Source organism: Erythrolamprus reginae, chromosome 1, assembly GCF_031021105.1.
Source record: "Erythrolamprus reginae isolate rEryReg1 chromosome 1, rEryReg1.hap1, whole genome shotgun sequence".
NCBI lineage: Eukaryota > Metazoa > Chordata > Lepidosauria > Squamata > Dipsadidae > Erythrolamprus > Erythrolamprus reginae.
Window position 1 is genome coordinate 143,141,702 of NC_091950.1, and position 18,579 is coordinate 143,160,280.

At 47.1% G+C, this 18,579-nt stretch overlaps 1 protein-coding gene across 2 annotated transcripts; it reads right to left on the minus strand.

The window, feature by feature from the left end:
- Positions 1–1,791: 1,791 nt before the first annotated feature.
- Positions 1,792–15,394, minus strand: RTN4RL2 (reticulon 4 receptor like 2). 2 transcript variants are annotated; one of them, XM_070736208.1, is made up of 3 exons: positions 14,611–15,041; positions 6,950–7,425; positions 1,792–5,385 (listed from the first exon to the last, which is right to left on the minus strand). In XM_070736208.1, the coding sequence occupies exons 1-3, from the start codon at positions 14,639–14,641 to the stop codon at positions 4,558–4,560; spliced, it is 1,335 nt and encodes a 444-aa protein (XP_070592309.1). In that variant the 5' UTR covers positions 14,642–15,041; the 3' UTR covers positions 1,792–4,557. The 2 variants fall into 2 exon arrangements, with proteins under 2 accessions (XP_070592309.1, XP_070592300.1); XM_070736199.1 differs by lacking the exon at positions 14,611–15,041 and adding an exon at positions 15,343–15,394 and having other exon boundaries at positions 3,648–5,385.
- Between the last annotated feature and the right edge of the window lie 3,185 nt (positions 15,395–18,579).

The following is an 18,579-nucleotide window of genomic DNA, read 5'->3' on the forward strand; positions in this document are numbered from 1 at the left end:
CATATTGGTGATGGGGGGGGAAATGGGATAGAAAAGTATCAAGCAACCTTGTGCGTTACGCTGTTCTAAGATTATCTGGGCCACAATGAACGTCTAAGGAGACAATTCCCGACAGTGAGAACAATAAACCAGTGGCATAGCTTGTCTTGAAAGATATGGGAGCTCCATCATTGGAGACTTTTAAAAATAGAATTGGACAGTCATTTGTCCGAAATGGTATAGATTTCCTGCTTGACCAGGAGATTGGGCTAGAAGACATCCAAGGTCCCTTTCAGCTCTGTTATTCACTTATTCCGTGAATTACTGTCTCAGCAGTTCTAATCCATGCGTGATTAGCCTTACTGCCGATTTGATACTCACCTAACAGAGAATTAAAAGCTTACAGCCAAAATAAGTGGAGGAAAAGAAAATTGATGCCTATGGTTACAGGAGGGGGCAAATTCCCAATGACTTTTGCATAGACCATTGCTGACTTAGATTGGCCTTGCCCAACCAAACTTTGCCTGTCTGACATTCTCAACCCATGTAACTCTCAGCCCAGCTGTGCCAGGCTGGGGAAAAATGGACAGATTCCTAGGAAAACATTTTTGTTGTTGTCGTCGTTGTTTTGGAAATGCTGAGCTTGACTATTCCAATTTATGTAGCAGCTGATCACCCAAGCAGATGCTATAGGAGAGGGCGAAAGGGCGAAGATTAATTAGGATCTGCCCAGGTTTCCAAATCCACAACCTTAAATGTCTCCTGGAAGATGAAACCATGTGTGCACAAGTTGCGGGTGTTTGTGTGCATTGAAGAGAAAGGGTGGGCTGGAAAGCCCTGGGATGTGTGTAATTTGTAAAGGTTCGTGCTGTGAGGTAGGTGTGTGGCTGTATATCTTCTGGAGCTTTCATTCTCACATCCCAATCTCTCTCCCCCTGCTGCTCTGAAATAGCATCTGGGATAAGGGGTCATGAATATTTCACAAGGATAATTACCTGACCTGGAAAGGCTCAGCCTGCTGGAGTCTTGCTGGCAGATTTAATGGCACTTTCCTCCTGATTCACGGCTCAGCATGGCCCTTACTACAGCCTTGTGCAGCCCCCTGCCAATTAACCCTAACTTCAGTTGACCCACTCACTCCCAGCATAACCCCCTCCCCAACACCGCGGAGTAATTCTGCAGATCATTGTGCCTACACCTCTTTCCACCCCCAGCCCCAGTTCTTCTCCCTCTCCTCATTTCTGAAAGCCTGATAATAACCTGCTCTCTGCTTAACTCTTGCCCCCAGCATGAAAATACGTGTAAATATGTCCGAGAGCATGCACAGACACCCTGCACCTGTATGCTCGCATTTAACTCTGGCTACTGGCAGACATAGGCTAAAAATAGCTCTCTCTTCCAGCTCTCCTCTCTCTCTCCCTTATGTGAAGTTAAATTAAGAAAGCCGCCCTTAGACTAGGAGGATGCATGCACTTCCTGCCATTTCAGCCCAAATGCCAACAATTCTGCCCCTTTCCTCATGCTGAGAAAGACCCTTCTCTAGCCCTACTGCCCTGCCACAATTTGCAGTCTCCAGAATATTATTAAGCACCAGAAACCCCCCCTGTGCCAGCCATAAACCCCACAGATCCCTCTAGATACATAGGTCAGGGCTCTTCTTTATTTCAGAAAGCACTGGATCTCTCGCGTGTTGCTGCAAAACAGACTAAGCTGCAGCACATTTTGAAAACACAGAACAAATCTAATAGAGCAGACAGGAGTGTTGGATTTAGGCTGTCTTCCTGTTGGCAAACACAGGGAAGGAAAGAAGTAGGAAAAAAATGTTTTTAATATCTTGTGTTGCCAAAAATTAAAGGTTTTGGCAAATGAACAAAAGAAATCAAGTGAAACAAATTTTAAAACAAAAGGAAATCTGTATGAGAAGTGCCAACACAGAACATTTTCAAAGTAACAAGTCACTTAAAGGACAATTTCTGTTTCATTTGAATTATTGGTGACAATAATTTTCTTCTTTAGCTTTCTTCTTTAGAATGAGAACAATATATCTGTGTATATATTTTTTTAAATATGTGGGACCCAGAAAGAATTCTGCATAACGAGAAAACAAGAGATCAGAGGGGGAAAATTACAGTAGTATTTTGGTATTCATTGTTAATTGTTTCCCTGGTTCTACGAGTACCAAAAATGATGAGTCCCAAACACATGTTTCCCTTGAGGAATAATGTACCTGTCAGTCACTGACAGGTTCTAGCTTGTGCGTTGAGTACCAAACAAACGATGAGTATCGGGACAATTTTTTTGCCTCGGTACCAAATTCAAAGCAATCAAGTACCAAGGTCAGTTTCTGATTCTGAACATCATTTCATGATCAGTTCTACACTAGCAAGGCTTTGGAAAATGTTCTCGTCTATGATTGAAGGAATAACTGAATGGACCTGAAAAATGAACAGTAGCTTACAACTCTGATTCATTCTTAACACTCCTAGGAATCCTTGCAATGGCTTGCCATCTTAGTCAGATGGAATATTTCCACCTGACACCATAACAAATGGGCTGGTTTCGAAGGTGTTATTTTTGAGACTCTGAATGGGGGTCTTCCGCCCTGCTTCCTCTGATTTGATCTCACTAAACTCTTCTTTTCCAACTAGACCTAACATTTTGCAACACATTTCCAGGAGAATGCTGCTGTGGGCCTGGTTAAGCAGTGTCTCTGTTCCCAGCAGTCCCAACAATTTCCTCCCCAAAGGGCAGATTAAGGGTGACCAAAGCTTTAAAATTAAGGCATTTTAATTGTTGCGTTCTGTACTGTATAAACCACTGAAATATTTGTGTGTAAAGGCAGCACAATCAGGCTACTCAGTCAGTAGTTTGACCAGATCAGTGGGGAGAAAACCATTTCAATCTAAGTCTGTAACCACATCTATGCTAACCTACCATATTTGCTGACCAGTACACTCAGAATTAGTCTGGTCAGAAATCTCCAGAATCTCTTCAGTTCATCGCATTATTTTTAGGAACAGCATTTGACAAAGTAAACACATAACTGCAGGAACCATTTGCATTATAGAAGTGTACACCAGGGAGTCAGGCTCACGCAGGTTCCTTCTAGCGCATGTGTCCTTTGCCAAAGCTCAGTTACAGTCTTCATCTTAGGAAGAATAGTTGCACTGATGTGTGTTTTGAATGAGCTCAGATAACTTCAGTGTGATCTTTTCCAGCAGACCAAAGGCATGGGACTGGATGGGAAAGTATTTCAACTGGTCCCAATACAAGAATGAGTAGTGGGGGAAATGTGGATAGGAAGGACGCTTCTCTTTCAAGCTACTTTCTGGGTTATTAAGTGGAATGTTTAAGCAGCTTAGTTCAAAATGCATTGAATTGTCGTGTATTACATTGTTCATTTGGTTGAGTGACTAAGTTGTTACAGCCGTATCAAAATAGTTTCATATTTCTCTAGCTGTCCATTGTCGTAAAAGGGGAGACATGGAGGCACCAGAGGAAAGTCACACCCATCCAAATTAAGACCATTCTTATTTTTTTATGAATAAAGATCAATTCACATGAGGCTTTCTCTAAAGAATTAATTACAGAAGTGAAGGGACTGCAAAATAAAAAATAAAAATAAATCCAGAGCCTGGTGCCCTCTTATGTTAGATCAGATTTCCAGTCAAACCAAGTAGATATAACCATGATGGCTGAAGGTGTTGGGAGTTTTAGTTCAAGTTGTCTGGATGTCACTGAATTGGGGAAGGCTTGTCAGTGCAGAAAACCCATTGTTAAGACTATTTGATGTGGATTAGTGAGAAGCTGAATGGTCCCCTATCTACGCAAGAGTCATCCAACAATTTCTGGTTTCAATAGCCAGTGGAGCAAACTTCCATCATCACACCTCTATCAATTAAGATGATCAACATTACAATTAAGTATGTGAATTGCTCCCCTGGGGTCCCCCCCCTCAAATATTTTTTTTTTAAAAAAAACACCAGATAATAAGAAGTCAAAAGTGATCAGAGCCCCAAATTTTGATTATGATTATGATTATTATTATTTCTTTAGTTCTGGAAGAGGACATGGTATCCTTTAGTAGAGGGGATCCTATCCTAGGAGACAGAGGAGGCACTTATATGCGTGAAAGGATATTGTTAAAAGAACGGAGGCTCTGAAAAAAAGAGGTCCTCATCCATAGTTCCTTCTCATGCACAGAAGAAATCCTTGCCCTGTAGAGGATACGGAGACTAGAGAAGGCCCCCTTTACACACTCAAGAAGCAGTAGGATTTAAGGAACGTCTCTAACGAGAGAGTTTTTGCGACACTCTAGGAATAGAAAAAAAAATGGATTGCCCTTGCCTTAATATGTTCATGAAATATAACAGGTGCCACGTAGAAAGTGGCTTCAAGTCTCACAATTGGCCAGAAAGCAGCAGCAGCAGCAGTAACAGACCTAGTCAAGTCTTCCTTTACCCTCTGGGTTAGGGTGAAGGTGAATCACTTTGGCCTCAGCTAAGTGCTGGGTAGGGATCCAGCCTCCCCACAGTCTAAAAGTCCCCAGACTCTGTCAGCAACCGTTAGTGGTCAAAACTATGAAAGTTCCAAAAGGATGAATAGACAGGAAAGGAGAAATAACCGGAAGCCGATCCTGATTGCTCCGGAGTCCAGAGAAGAACAAGAAGTTCCTAAGCATCCCTTTTTCAGTTGGCTTCCTTCTCCATTGCCATAACTCCCCCAGTAGTCATCCTCCGTAGGCGGGTCATACTTGGGGCTCTGGATGTCATTGGCCGGGACATCCCTATAGAAGGAGGAAGGATCCGCAGGAGGGGATCCTCCAAGGCCATAGAGATGGTTAGATGAGCTGTTGGGGTGCGGGTGAGGGTGAGGGTGGGGATGCGGGTGAGGGTGAGGGTGGGGGCGAGGATGCGGGTGAGCCAGCCCGTTTTCCCACTCCGGCCTACAGCTCCAGTCAAACTCAATAGGGTGATGGCTGGTCGGGAGGCAGCCTTGAAAGATCGCTTCGTTCAGATATCGCATGTCGTGCCCCTTGCGTTCCGCAGGAGAGGCGCACAGGACGTCTGAGATGGAGACGTGCGAGCGCTGGAACCAGGACCAAAGGGAGTAGGCCCGGCAGTCGCAGGCCCAGGGGTTGTTGTTGAGGCGCAGGAACTCCAGGGAGGTCAAATCCGAGAGCGTTTCTCCAGACAGGGCTGTCAGGCTGTTGTTGAACAAATACAGGATGGTAAGTTTCCCCAGATCACGGAAAGCCCACGCGGGAATCGTGTGCAGGTGATTCCGGTGCAGCAACAGGCGGTCTAATCCAGAGAGGCCACGGAAGACGTTCTCGGAGAGCTTCCAGATTTTGTTCCCGTGCAGGAAAAGATGGCTCAGGTTGGCTAAGTCCACAAAAAGGTCATCCTGGGAGACAGGGGAGGAAGGAAAGCGGTGAAATTCGGCTTTTGTGACACGGCGCACCCGAGTGGCCTCTCCTATCCCTGGAACACCTGCAGACTCAATTCATTGCCCCACATCCAGGGGTGGGTTCCTGCCCGAATGGGGGGATGGGACACAGTGGGATAGCGAAAATGGAGCTCCACCCCAGAACACCCAATTTGCACTGAAAGATGTTGAAAGAAAATGCATAAGCCACACCCACAGTGTGGAAGTAAATATTTTGGTAGCCCTTCACTGCCCACATCCCAGACTCTTCAGCCAGCCTTCCCCTGCTTCTCCCAGTCTGCTGTCGCATGGGAGCCTAGCATGTTTTTATTATATCGATCCTTGTTTTTTAATGTCCCGCAGCAAAAAGAGAGAAATGTCCTGCCTCCCGTGTGCAACCAACATCGTCTCCTCCATCTAAGGATGTGGCTGGAGGCAGGGAGGCCTAAGCTGTAAAATGCATTTTTAGTGCTGCAGGGGCCAGACTGCAGTTTCTCCACTCTTAAGCCACAGCGCCTGCAGCCGGAATAGGTGTGTGGTTTTAGAGTGAGTTGCTGGCAGGGCATCGTGCCTTTCGGGATGATCCAGCATGAAGATGAAGGTTGAGAGCAACACCAGTTTTCTTTGCCAGTTTTCAGGGAAAAAATAATAATTGGGAGATATTAACTCCCTTGGGAGACATTTCAAACATGAAACCGTCTATTTTCATATTATTCTTAAGAAGCAAATTCCTCATGTCACATCCCTGTTCTGCCAAATTAGCTCTCTCCCACCTATCCAACTTTTCTTTTCTTTTATGTACGCTGAGAGCATATGCACCAATGACAAATTCCTTGTGTGTTCAATCACACTTGGCCATTAAAGAATTCTATTCTATTCTATTCTATTGTACTCTACTCTACTCTACTCTATTCCCAGAAGCTACATTTTCTTCCAATTCAGTTCCCCACCTACCTTCCTGCTATATATAACACTGCTCAAAAAAAAATAAAGGGAACACTCAAAGAACACATCCTAGATCTGAATGAATGAAATATTCTCATTGAATACTTTGTTCTGTACAAAGTTGAATGTGCTGACAACAAAATGAAATTGATTGTTAATCAGCGTTGCTTCCTAAATGGACAGTTTGATTTCACAGAAGTTTGATATACTTGGATTTATATTCTGTCGTTTAAGTGCTCCCTTTATTTTTTTTGAGCAGTGTAGTTTCAGAAACTTTTTGGGCAGAGCCAAGCTTGTTTTTTACCAGAACCCAACATCTTCCAAGTGGGAGAAGGATAACCATAGGGGAAGGAGGATCACCTCTCTTTTTCTCTCTCTCTCTCTTTGCCCCACCATCCTTCTAGAGTGGAACAGGATAATTTATGGCTCACAGGCTGCGTAGCGTTCCTTTCCTCGTTCCTTTCACTTCTTGACTTTCTGCCCTGATCCTGCCCGTATCTTTTAATCAGCCATGCATATATTTCGGAGTTTGGCCTTCTGCCTGAGAAAATATTTCCCAATCCCACTCATGTTAGGACAGATTCCGCAGATTGCTCACCTGTAGGCAAAGCAGGTTGTTTTCCTGAAGATAGAGGTATTGGAGGCTGTAAAGATTGCGGAAGATCGTGCTCGGGAGGCTGCTCAGCTGACAGCGATAGAGGTGCAAAGACTGCAGCCGTTCAAGTCCACGGAAAGTGTCCGGTTCAAGTGTGCGTAAATTGCGGTTGTCTCCCAGATCCAGCTCCTCGAGAACCTGGAGGTGGCGGAAAGTGCTGGGCTGGATGGAGGAGATGTTGTTGGAGTAGAGCCAGAGGGTGATGAGGCTGGGCCCAAACATCCCAGGCCTCAGGGTCCCAATCAGGTTGTTTTGTAGAAAGAGGCGCTGGGCGTTGGGCGGTAGTATCCGTGGCACAGAGGAGAAGTTATTGGCCTGGCAGCTCACTGTGGGTGGGGAAAAATAGCAGGTGCAAAGCATAGGACACATGGAAGATCCCAAGGGCAAGGTCAACAGAAGGAGGAAGGTAGGAGCCAAGCCTGCAAGAGAAGAACATGGGTTAAGGCCCTTTGCTTCCCAAATGGGATTATTCGGTAGTCCTCGTTCCTCTTTGTCCATTGATCCTATGAGCTATTCTAAGAAAGCTATATACAGTGGTACCTCTACTTACGAACTTAATTCGTTCCATTACCAGGCTCTTAAGCAGAAAATTTGTAAGAAAAAGCAATTTTCCCCATAGGAATCAATGTAAAAGCAAATAATGCGCGCGATTGGGGAAACCACAGGGTGGATGGAGGCCCTGTTTCCTCCCAGGAGATTCCTAGAGAGGCCCCACAGAGGCTGCTCCCCACCTTTTCTGGCACCGTTTCCTCCCAGGAGATTCCTAGAGAGGCCCCAAAGAGGCTTCTCCCTGCCTTTTCCATCCCTGTTTCCTCCCAGGAGATTCCACGGAGGCTTCCCCCTGCCTTTTCCGGTTACAGTTTCGGAAGCTTGGGTTTATAAGTGGAAAATGGTTCTTGAGAAGACGCAAAAAACCCCTTGCACACCCGATTCTTATCTAGAAAACTTCGTAAGTAGAGGTACATTATATTATCTAAACAGTACGTTGTATTATCTCATTATACATTCATTAGGTACAAAGCAGTCGGCTCAGTTGTAATGTTTTCAATGAAAGGGTAAACGATCAGAATAGATTGGCAACATCCCAATCTAGACAACTTCCTTTTTGAAGATATTTTGAAAAAAAAAACACCAACCTTTTGCTAGTTATATATTCCTTCTCTTACCTTTGGTCTCTGAGTACGGGCTGTTGTTTTAATTGAATTACAAGGGAGCCAAAACTCCTTCTCCCCCCCCCATTTTCTAAGAGCTTGGCTGCCGAGAGAAACATCCTCCATCCTGTGAGATTTACACAGGCACAAAGTTGGCAACCATGCAAGGCACAATCCCACGTGAGACGTAAGCATGCCTTTGTGTGCGCTTCACTAGGCAAAGGTTTGGCCATGCGTGTCTCTTCTCCAGATGGTCTTGCATGAGCTCTCTCTGTGCACGTGTGCACGGTTCCCTACCTCTGTAATGCACGCGCGTGGGCGGTGTGACGTGATGAACGAGTAACACAAGCTGCCAAGGCTGCTTCGGTAGTTCACACCACCTCCACTCAAGTCCTCGTCTCTTCCCACTCTTCCCTCCAGCCTCCCGTCTCTTTCTGAGAAGCACCACGCAAAAAATCAGGAGCTTTTCGAAGCTACCTCCTCCATCAATGGAGATTCTGGACCTAACCCTATTCTGATCAGCACCAGGCAAGAAAGTTCCTTCAGCAAGACACGCATTACATAGAAACATAGAAGATTAACGGCAGAAAAAGACCTCATGGTCCATCTAGTCTGCCCTTATACTATATCCTGTATTTTATCTTAGGATGGATATATGTCTATCCCAGGCATGTTTAAATTCAGTTACTGTGGATTTACGTCTGCTGGAAGTTTGTTCCAAGCATCTACTACTCTTTCAGTAAAATAATATTTTCTCATGTTGCTTCTGATCTTTCCCCCAACTAACCTCAGATTGTGTCCCCTTGTTCTTGTGTTCACTTTCCTATTAAAACACTTCCCTCCTGAACCTTATTTAACCCTTTAACATATTTAAATGATTCTATTATGTCCCCCATTTCTCTTCTGTCCTCCAGACTATACAGATTGAGTTCATTAAAGTCTTTCCTGATACATTTTATGTTTAAGACCTTCCACCATTCTTGTAGCCCTTTGGGTGTTTTTACAAATTGCAATCCCTTTGGGTGCTTTTTAAAAAATCCTTCTACACAAAGTGCACTGAGAAAAGGCTCCAATTGATGGAGTGTGAGGAGTAGAGATTCTCCAGGAGTATTATGTATGTATGTGTGTATGTATGTATGTATGTATGTATGTATGTATGTATGTATGTGTATGAATGTATTTATTTATTGCACTTTTATGCCGTCCCTCTCTGAGGATTCGCGGTGGCTCACAACATATAATAAAACAATACATAACATTTCGGGTCCAATTAATTAAATATATAATCTAAAACTGAAAACCATAAAAAAGTCAGTCATTCCCATTCAATCAGTTTCTCTCAGTCCATTCATCAGCTAGGGGTCAAGAATCTAATGGCCCCAGGCCTGGCGACCTAAGTGAGTCTTGAGACTCTTGTGGAAGGCAAGGAGGGTGGGGAGTTGATTCCAGAGGGCTGGGCCCCCCACAGAGAAGGCTCTTCCTCTAGGCCCCGCCAACTGGCATTGTCTAGTAGAGATTCAACTGGGAGGGCGTGGATTGGGAGGGCTGAAGCATTTTCTTCTACTTCATTTCAGGCCATTTCCCTTGGAATGGATATTTATTTATTTATTTCATTCGACTTCTATGCTACCCAATCCTAAAGGACTCAGGGCAGCGCACAACCATATAAATTGCAAAAACAATGAAAAGAATAAAACATTAAATAAAAGCCATAATAAACTAACTTTATTGGCATATCTATCTATCTATCTATCTATCTATCTATCTATCTATCTATCTATCTATCTATCTATCACCTATCCATCCATCCATCCATTTGATTTATATGCCACCCCTCTCGGAGGACTTGGGGCAGCTGTATTGTGACTCTCCCTTCATTTAAATATGTTAAAGGGTTAAATAAGGTCCAGGAGGGAAGTGTTTTTAATAGGAAAGTGAACACAAGAACAAGGGGTCACAATCTGAGGTTAGTTGGGGGAAAGATCAGAAACAATGTGAGAAAATATTATTTTACTGAAAGAGTAGTAGATCCTTGGAACAAACTTCCAATTGGTAAATCCACAGTAACTGAATTTAAACATGCCTGGGATAAACATATATCCATCCTAAGATAAAATACAGGAAATAGTATAAGGGCAGAGTAGATGGACCAGGAGGTCTTTTTCTGCCATCACTCTTCTATGTTTCTATGTTTCTGCTGGAAGAATTCAACTGAAACGGGAGGCCTGAAAAAGGAGGATTGTTACCTGGCGAGGTAAAAAGCTGGCAGCCCTCAGGCCTGACCCTGAAAAGGGCCCCCATCTAGTCTGCATCTATCTTTCTGTCCCTTTATTGTGCTGCAAAACAGTAAGCTCAGGTTTTATAATGACCCAGTTAGAAGCCACATGCCAGAGGAGGCAGGCGGTAGGAACAGGACTAGGCCAAATGGAGCTCACCTGCCAGCTGCTGACTCCCACCAAGGTGTAAAAAGCCCAATGCTGCCCCAGCAGTGTAATAAGGGAGGAGAATCTGGTTCTCCATCATCCTCCTCATCCCTCCCGCAAAAACCACCTTGCTACTCATATGTTAACCGAGTGGGAAAGAAACATAACACAGACCCCCGTGTGAATGATAGCCATTTCCTCTAATAAGGCAGGCCGGGTTCTTCCCTCCAGGGAAAAAAGAGAGAGAGAGAGAGAGGGAGGGAGAGAGAGAGAGAGAGAGAGAGAGAGGAGAGAGAGAGAGAGAGAAACAAAGCCTTTCTGTTGAGCCTGCGGAAGGGAGCTGCACAGCTAATGTTGACGGTCTCTGGACTCTTCTCTGGTGCGATGCAAGCAACGGCTGTAACCCAAGGAGTCTCATCCATAATTCAGGCCTGTGGCTTTCGCTGGAGCTCGTGCAGGGGAAAAAAAATAAAAGAGGAGGGGAAAGAAATTGGAAGCGTCTCTTTTCTTCCCCATAAAAGCTCTCTGGCCTTATCTTGCATCATCTGGGTGGAAAGGAATTGATAGATTGGAGTGCCCAATGCTGCCGATGACCCCTTCCTGCTTCCTTGAGACCCAAACGGAGCCACATTATTTCATTTCGTTCAGTTGAACCTTCCTTTTTTTATATATAGGCCTCTGGAGATGACCCATCCGTCCATGTTCATTTTTCAGCCTCTTCCACCTCATTGGCTCTTTGGAATGGTTCACCCTCTCAAAAAAAAAACCAAAGTCTTCCTGGAGTTTCCCAATCCCAAAACAAAAACCATCAAGACCAGTTCAAGCAGAGTGTATTGGATTGCAAAGGGAATGACATTAGTCCATTCCTAACGCACAATGTAAGGGGTGGCCCTGTTGTCCGACTGTAATTCTCACGGGCGAGTCACTGTAATCACAAGCCAAGGTGGGCCTTAATGTATGCATTAAAGAAACAAGATTAAACTCCTTGATTCTCAGTAGAAAAACTTCACTGACTTAACCTTGGGAGATGGTCAGAGTTTGCAATCCGTGTTAAAACCAGCCCTTCTGCCTCTCCCAGCTTTTTAGCCACATTGCTATGATGGATTGCCACGCGCCGTGGAAAAGGCAGCAGGAACAAACTCATTCTGGAGAGGAAGCAGCAGCTTCTGACAGAGGGATCCTCCCCTCCCCCCCCCAAACTCCAGGTGTTCAAAATGCAGGGAATCCACACACAATTGTTTACCCTTCAGGAAGGCGAGGCAGCGATGGTACATCCTGGCAAAACAAGCCAGGCCTTCAGGGCAATTGAAGGAAAGCGAGAAGCGAGAAGACTCTGGAGCAAAACCGGTTTGTGTTGCTATCTGGAATCAGGCGTGCAGTTTCCGTATCTCATTTAGACATCTTCGGAAACGGTGCAACAGCCCATTGGTGGGAATTGGGTGGTCTAGGCGCTTTAGAAAGAGTTAAGGAATTAGCACCACGGAGGTCCATCCGATGTGAGCAGGGCGATAACTGTGCCTGCTTCCAACAGCTCCATTTATATCCTGAGATGTAGGAGTAAAATAACCGGCTAGCAGATGTGTTTGCTAACCCAAGGAGGAAAGGAGAAGGTTGGCAAAGGTTCAGACTCTACAAAAGGACTGCCCCCTCCCACCCAACTACTTAAAAGTAACCATCATCTGGCTGGGCATACTTATTGTGGGAAATAGCTCCTGCTAAATGGAGAGGTGGAGAATCAATGCCTCTGTGTTTGCCCTGCATTCTAACAGTGTTTTTCCAAAGCTCGTATTGATATATATATATATATATATATCTAGAATAGGAGAAAGGAGGCATTCACCTCTCCTCCTCCTCCTCTTTCTTTCTGTCTCTCCCCTATTTTAATAATCAGTGAGGAAATGAGACCAGTTCTTCACCTGCCACAGTTGGTTTTGTCTTCATCTACCTTCTGGCATCTGCAGGTTTCATTCTGAAAATCCCGACTATGCTTAAAGGATCTTTAAATATTTTTATTGCTTTCCTTGCATTCCTAAACCCTGGCTTTGAACTTATCCCTGTCATTCTTCCCAGCAACATTTCCTTCATCCTGTAGGGGCTTCCACCCAGGCCCCAACCCCCCCTCCCATCCCACAATTGATGCCAGATCAGAATTCAATATGTGCCCGTGGCTCCATGTGTTAATGAGCCAGGGATGAGACGTTCTCCCATCGTATCACTAGAATCTTCTTTTTAACAATGAAGACTTTTCATTCTCACCACCATGTTCCTATTCTTTACTCATCGTCTATAACCTTTTTTTTTTTTTACAGGGACGGCTGGTGGATGTTGGGCCAGATCAAGTCTCTTCAGGAATTCGAACTAATTCTCCAGTTGCTCCTCTCAATAGGAAGCCTCGTCTAATTCTCTCCAGTTGCTACTCTCTATTGTCAAGGTGGCCAATGAGTCATTTGAAAAAGTCCAAAGGAAGATATTGGCTGTCTCTCTCATGGTTCCATTTTCAAGGGGATCTTCATGTCCCTTCAGGTCTCTGAGGAAAACTTAACAGTTGCCAGGACTTTAAAAATCCATTTTCTGGAGGGCTGCTTGCAATGTTTCCTGAAGCTGTGAACAATTTCTCAATATCCTTGAATGGACAACCCAAACAGTGATGCTCAGCTTTAGCCAAATCCCTTTAGAAACCACGCTAGGTCCAAGTGAACCAAGGCAAAGTCCATTCTGAAAGGATCAACATAAGTAGCTGTGGGGATCTACTGCTTTTCAATTCAGCCGGTGGCAGAAGACTCTGGCCACCAAACGGGACAAGATAGGCAACTGCTGACCTCTGCTCATCATCTGACTGGCATGGAAGCAACAACAACCAAAAAAACCCCCAACAACATCACAGGCATAGGGGATAAAGGTGGTGTTTTTTGAGAGAGAGGCTGGCAGTGACGAGTCTGACACGGCTGGTGACGTGAATGAAGCCCAAACTCTTTTTGCCTCCATAATTTATCACCCCTCAAATAAGCAGCTGCCTGTGGTTGTGTAACCCATTGAAGACCAGGCTATATAAAAAGGCAAGAAACAGAGCTGAGCATAAACTCCGCCCCCCCCCCCTTATTTTTCCTCCAGGAGGGCACCGTGTCCTCCTGGAGAATTTTATCTTAAACTCTGGTCCTTCTGGTGGCGCCTAATGGGCTACACAGTTGTCCAGGCGGTGGCTGGTCATTGCATTTAGAGCACTCTCCTCGGGCTTCTGCCGTATGGTTCTTTGGCCAATGAATTAAGTGAGGGCGGAGAGTCTTTCCCAACCAAGAAAGCCACTCCAGGGAAGGTTCCCTACATAAATGCACCCTGTGACCCTCCCCCCACCTGCTCTTTCTATGCTGCTAAGTAGTGACATCCCCCCCCCTTCTCCATCCTTCACTATCACTTTCTCAGCGGAGAGAGCCCCCCCCCCCGTTCTTTCTCGTGGGAGGGGGGCTCGGGAAAGCTTTAGACGCGATCCAAAGCGGCGGGCGAGTTCTCCCTCCGCCTGGGGGGGGGGGGTGTCCTACACAGCTGAGGCGGGGAAAGGAGAACCTGCCCCTCCCCTCCCCCTCCCCCACTTTGCTCCCGTTGCGGTCCAGCGCCTTCCGTGACGGCGGAAACCGGATCCCTTCCGCACGAGGCCCCGCAGCTCTCGTCCGAAAAACAGCAGCCGGAGATTTCCAACTGTTCGCAACTGGGCAGGGAGGATCTTCCCACGGGAGGCGCCCGCCGTCCTCCTTTCGGACCCCTCCCAGGGGGGTCCGAAAGGAGCCAGAAGGGCTCCCGGTTCCTGCCCCAAGTCGATCCCTTCGCCAGTCGATCCCTCTCCCGGTCAAGCTCTTTCGCGGGCGCTTAAACGGCCCTTCTCCCCAAGCGAGGTCCTGCCGCTTTGCCGCTCCGCGCTTTCTCTCCCTTCTCCAGCGTAAATCGAGTCGATCCGACTCCTGGTCCCGAAGAAGAAGAAGAAAAAAGCCGTCTCGCGCCGGACGCAGTAGCCGGAGCGGACCCGGCTGTCCCTTACCGTACAGAGTGGATCCTAGACGGAGCAGCATGGTGCCAAGCAGATTCTAGCGGACGGAGTGGCTGGCGGCAGAAGAGTCCAAAAAAGCAGAAGCTCCGGAGAAGAATAAAGAGGAAGGAGGAGGAGGAGGCGGGGACAGGGAGGGGCGCGACGGGGGAGCGCGCGGTGGGTCGAATCCCTGGCGGAATCGTTCCGAGGATCCCTAAAGCGAGGGATCCTTGCCGGCCGGAGCCGCTTGGTTCGTCGGGCTCAGCTCTTCTACGATCTCATGGGGGGACTCATGGCCCTCCGGGACGACCATGAGTCCCGTTAGCCTCCGTTCCTCCGGCGAGAACTGCCGGACGGAGGTTCCATCGCGGAGGAGCCTTCGGGGACCATGGGCTCGGCTTTAGGCGCACCTCCGCGGCTCAGCCGACCGCACCGCCAAAGGGAGGGAAGGGAGGCAGGCGGCGGCGCCTTATTCTCGGGGCCGGGCCGGGCTCCGCCTTCTCCGCTGCTGCTTTAACCCTTTGCAGAACGGGAGGGCCCTCCTCGCCCACTCCCGAACAGGCCACCAGCGCGCTCGCTCGCCCGCCCGCCCTGCAGTGAGCACTCCTCCAGCCCTACGCGCCTAGCCCCTCCTTTCAGGCGTCATCGCGTCTGGGGGTCCCCCGGGTGGCTTGAACCCCGTTGCCCCTTTTGCCCAAAGCAGAAAAAGCAACGGCGTGAGACGCAGCGCCGCAGATACATCACCTTTGGGTTTATTAATCCGGATCAATTCCCATTTCCATCCACGCCCGGGCATCTCGGTCTGCCTTTTCAGCATTGGCTTAGAAAATAAAGCCCGGTCGATCTCAAGCCTTTGCAATCCTGCTGGCTGGAGACATTGCCTCGCGGCTCGGTGGGACTTAAAACGTTGCCGCTGAATGGGCTGGTTGACTAAAGTTGAGGGATGCTTGGGATGCGGTAGAAAAATCTGAGCATGCGCCTCTAGCGCACCTGTTCCCACTGCTCCAAACGCGGGACTCCGGCGATTGGGAGAAGCGGAAGGCTTGTAATGGGTGTGTGCTCTGAATCCAAGTTCTAGCCAGGCTCTTAGGAAGGGGTGGGTGAGGCCGAGTTAAAACTTTTTCCTGACAAAGGTCGAGTGAAAACGAGGAGGAAGGGCCTTGCAGGGAAGAGTGGTGTCCAACGTGGTTGAGAAATCTCAGTTGGGAAAATCAGGCGAGTGCATGAGTGGGAATACACCTCCATGCCACAGACTCTGGCTTGTCCCGCCGAAATCAAAGAGGATATGTTTGGGAACACTGGCGTCGGAATTTTAAAAGTTGGGGAGTCGGAGCAACCGGAGTTTAGCGATATCGTTCAGAATATATGGGAAGGAATGAAAGGTCCCGCTTTCCCCAGGAGGACTATATTTGCAGGGCGCCTTCTCCTAGTCTTTCCCATTTCATGACCCGAAGACCGAAGGGATGAAGGATTGTAGCTGAAATCCTACAGTAATTGGAGCAGGATTAACAAATGTGTGTGGTCAGTTTGCAGCGAGGAGAAAGAAGAAAGTTTCACGCGGCGATCTGGAACTTGGACCCTCCGGATGGTGCTGAAGGACAGCTCCCGAGAGAAGGCCGCCTTCGCATTGGCAACGTTGATGGAAACTGCTGAGTTGCCTATCTATAGCAGGGGTCTCCAACTCTGGCAACTATAAGCCTGGCGGACTTCAACTCCCAGAATTCCCCAGACAACAGGGGAAATTTTGGAAGAAATTGCTGGCTGGGGAATTCTGGGAGTTGAAATCTACCAGGCTTAAAGTTGGCAAGGTTGGAGATCTAACGCTTCGCTGGCCGGGGAATTCCGGGAATTGAAGTCCGCCAGGCTTAAAGTTGCCAAGGTTGGAGATCAGACCCGTGGTCTATAGCTTCTAAAGATCTCTGATCTATAGCTTCTAAATATCTAAAGTTGCCTTGGTTGGAGACCCCTGATCTATAGCTTGTAACTGATCTATAGCTTTGCTGGCGGGGGAATTCTGGGAGTTGAAGCCCGCCAGGCTTAAAGTTGCCAAGGTTGGAGACCCCTGAAACTATAGCTCCGGGAAAGCAGCGTGGTGAACCCGGGGCCTCTAATATGAAACCCGGGGCCTTCTGAAAATGCAAGGGAACGCTTTGTTTCCATTCGCTTGCTGCCAGCAGTTGGTTACTTGCAACTTTGCGAACTGAAGTTCCACATCCGCTAATAATAATTTGCAGCGCGCAATCCTCGCTTTCTAATGGGAACAAAAAAACAACAAACCCTAGTTGGATTCATGCCCAGAATACGTGCGTATCTCTTCAGGACGCATTTCTGTTTCTCTTTTCGAAATTCCTACAGCGGTTGGTTTAAGAAGGAAGAAGGGAGCGAGGGACGGAGGGAGGGGCTTAGCCTGGCATCAGCAGTCAAGTCCTGCCTCTCCAGAAAGCAGAAGCTCGTCCTTCCGATGGACAACGGCGACGCTCAGGCATAACTTCTTTTTTTATGGAGCGAGCGCTGGGTTGCAGTGCACCGCTTCCTCCTGCGGGATTCTAGCTGAATGGCAGGTTCGAAGTACAATATAAACAGGCCGCGAGAGTTTAGCTGGTCCTTACACCCAAACCACACATCCTGGAGTCTGTTATCACCCAAGGGTGAAGGGGCCTATCCCTGAATCTCTTAGAAAACCCGTGAAACATGCATGGCCCAACGCCAATGAGGTGCGGGGTTTACAATGACAAACTAGGACCTGGATTCTAATCGGTACTCAGCAATGATATTCCATGGAGACGTTATTTCTCAGTTTAACCTATTTTCCTAGGGCAGTGATGGCGAACCTTTTTTCCCTTGGGTGCCGAAAACGTGTGCGCACACACTATTGTGCCTGCTGAGTGCCCACACATATAATTCAATGCTTGGGGAGGGCAAACATTGCTTCCCTGCCCCCCATACCCTCTGGAGGCCAGAAACATCCCATTTCCCAACTTTCGGTGGGCCCTTTAAGCCTGTTTTTCACCCTCCCCAGGCTCCAGAGGCTTCCTGGGGAGGGCAAAACCTGGGGAGGGCAGGGTGGGAATGGGGTATGCAAAGGAGGTGTACTTATCGGCCATACTTAGCCTTAACATAAGGGGCCATCTTTTAGCCAAAGGGAAAGAAGCACACGGTGAGAGGTGGATGAGTCCCACTTTGGGGTGGGGGCATCGTTTGGTTTGCTCCCTTTTCCCTGATCCAGCATGAAGCGAATTATTCATAGGGAAGGTCCTGCATTACCCACCTTTGGCACTTGAGACAACAAAAGTTGAGTTTCTTTTATGAAAAGTCACAGGGCAAGAGGAAGTCTGAGTTTATGAGACACAGTCAAGCATGGGCCATTGAATTATCTCACCTTCCGGGTTAAACTGGGAAGATATTGGCGTGATAAGCTGGGCTAAAATATAGCTTGCCACTTTGTGATACCCTTCAGGGTATCTCTAGAAGTCCCTGACATACCACTGGGTAGGCATGCTGATGTATGAGTCATTTGGATATGAATGAAGAATGTTTTATCTTAATAGGGGTTTTATTAATAAATTGGTTTTTTTTTACTCTTTTAGAAATGTTTTTTTTAACCTGTTGGAAGCTGCCCAGAGTTCTTCGGGAGTTGGGCGGCATGTTCATATAAATAATCAATAAATAATACATAGACATAATATGTGATTTAATTAATCAAAGTTAAACTCTCCACAATAGATGGAGCCGCACAGGGGGCTAAACTGCAAATCAGCCAGGTTTCACGACCTCCCTGAGAAATGACGGCGCTGGCAAAGAGGACCTGAAAGCTATTACCTAGAGAAACCCAGTTACTCCAAATAAATAAATAAACAAATAAAGCACCCAAGCTTTAGAAGAAGCCGCGGAAAGGAGAAGGAGAAGCAGCATCCCGGGTAAGCGATAACCTGGAATAGGCGCCAGCTGGTGGGAAATTCTGCCAACGACTCCCCTGCCAAT

Coding starts and splice junctions, on each gene's coding strand:
- RTN4RL2 (XM_070736199.1), bottom strand. CDS start 15,394: ATGCCCGGGCGTGGATGGAAATGGGAATTGATCCGGATTAATAAACCC. Junction 7,426..15,342: donor CCGGATTAATAAACCCAAAG/GTGATGTATCTG, acceptor CTTCTCTTGCAG/GCTTGGCTCCTACCTTCCTC. Junction 5,386..6,949: donor ACAACCTGCTTTGCCTACAG/GTGAGCAATCTG, acceptor CCTGTCTCCCAG/GATGACCTTTTTGTGGACTT.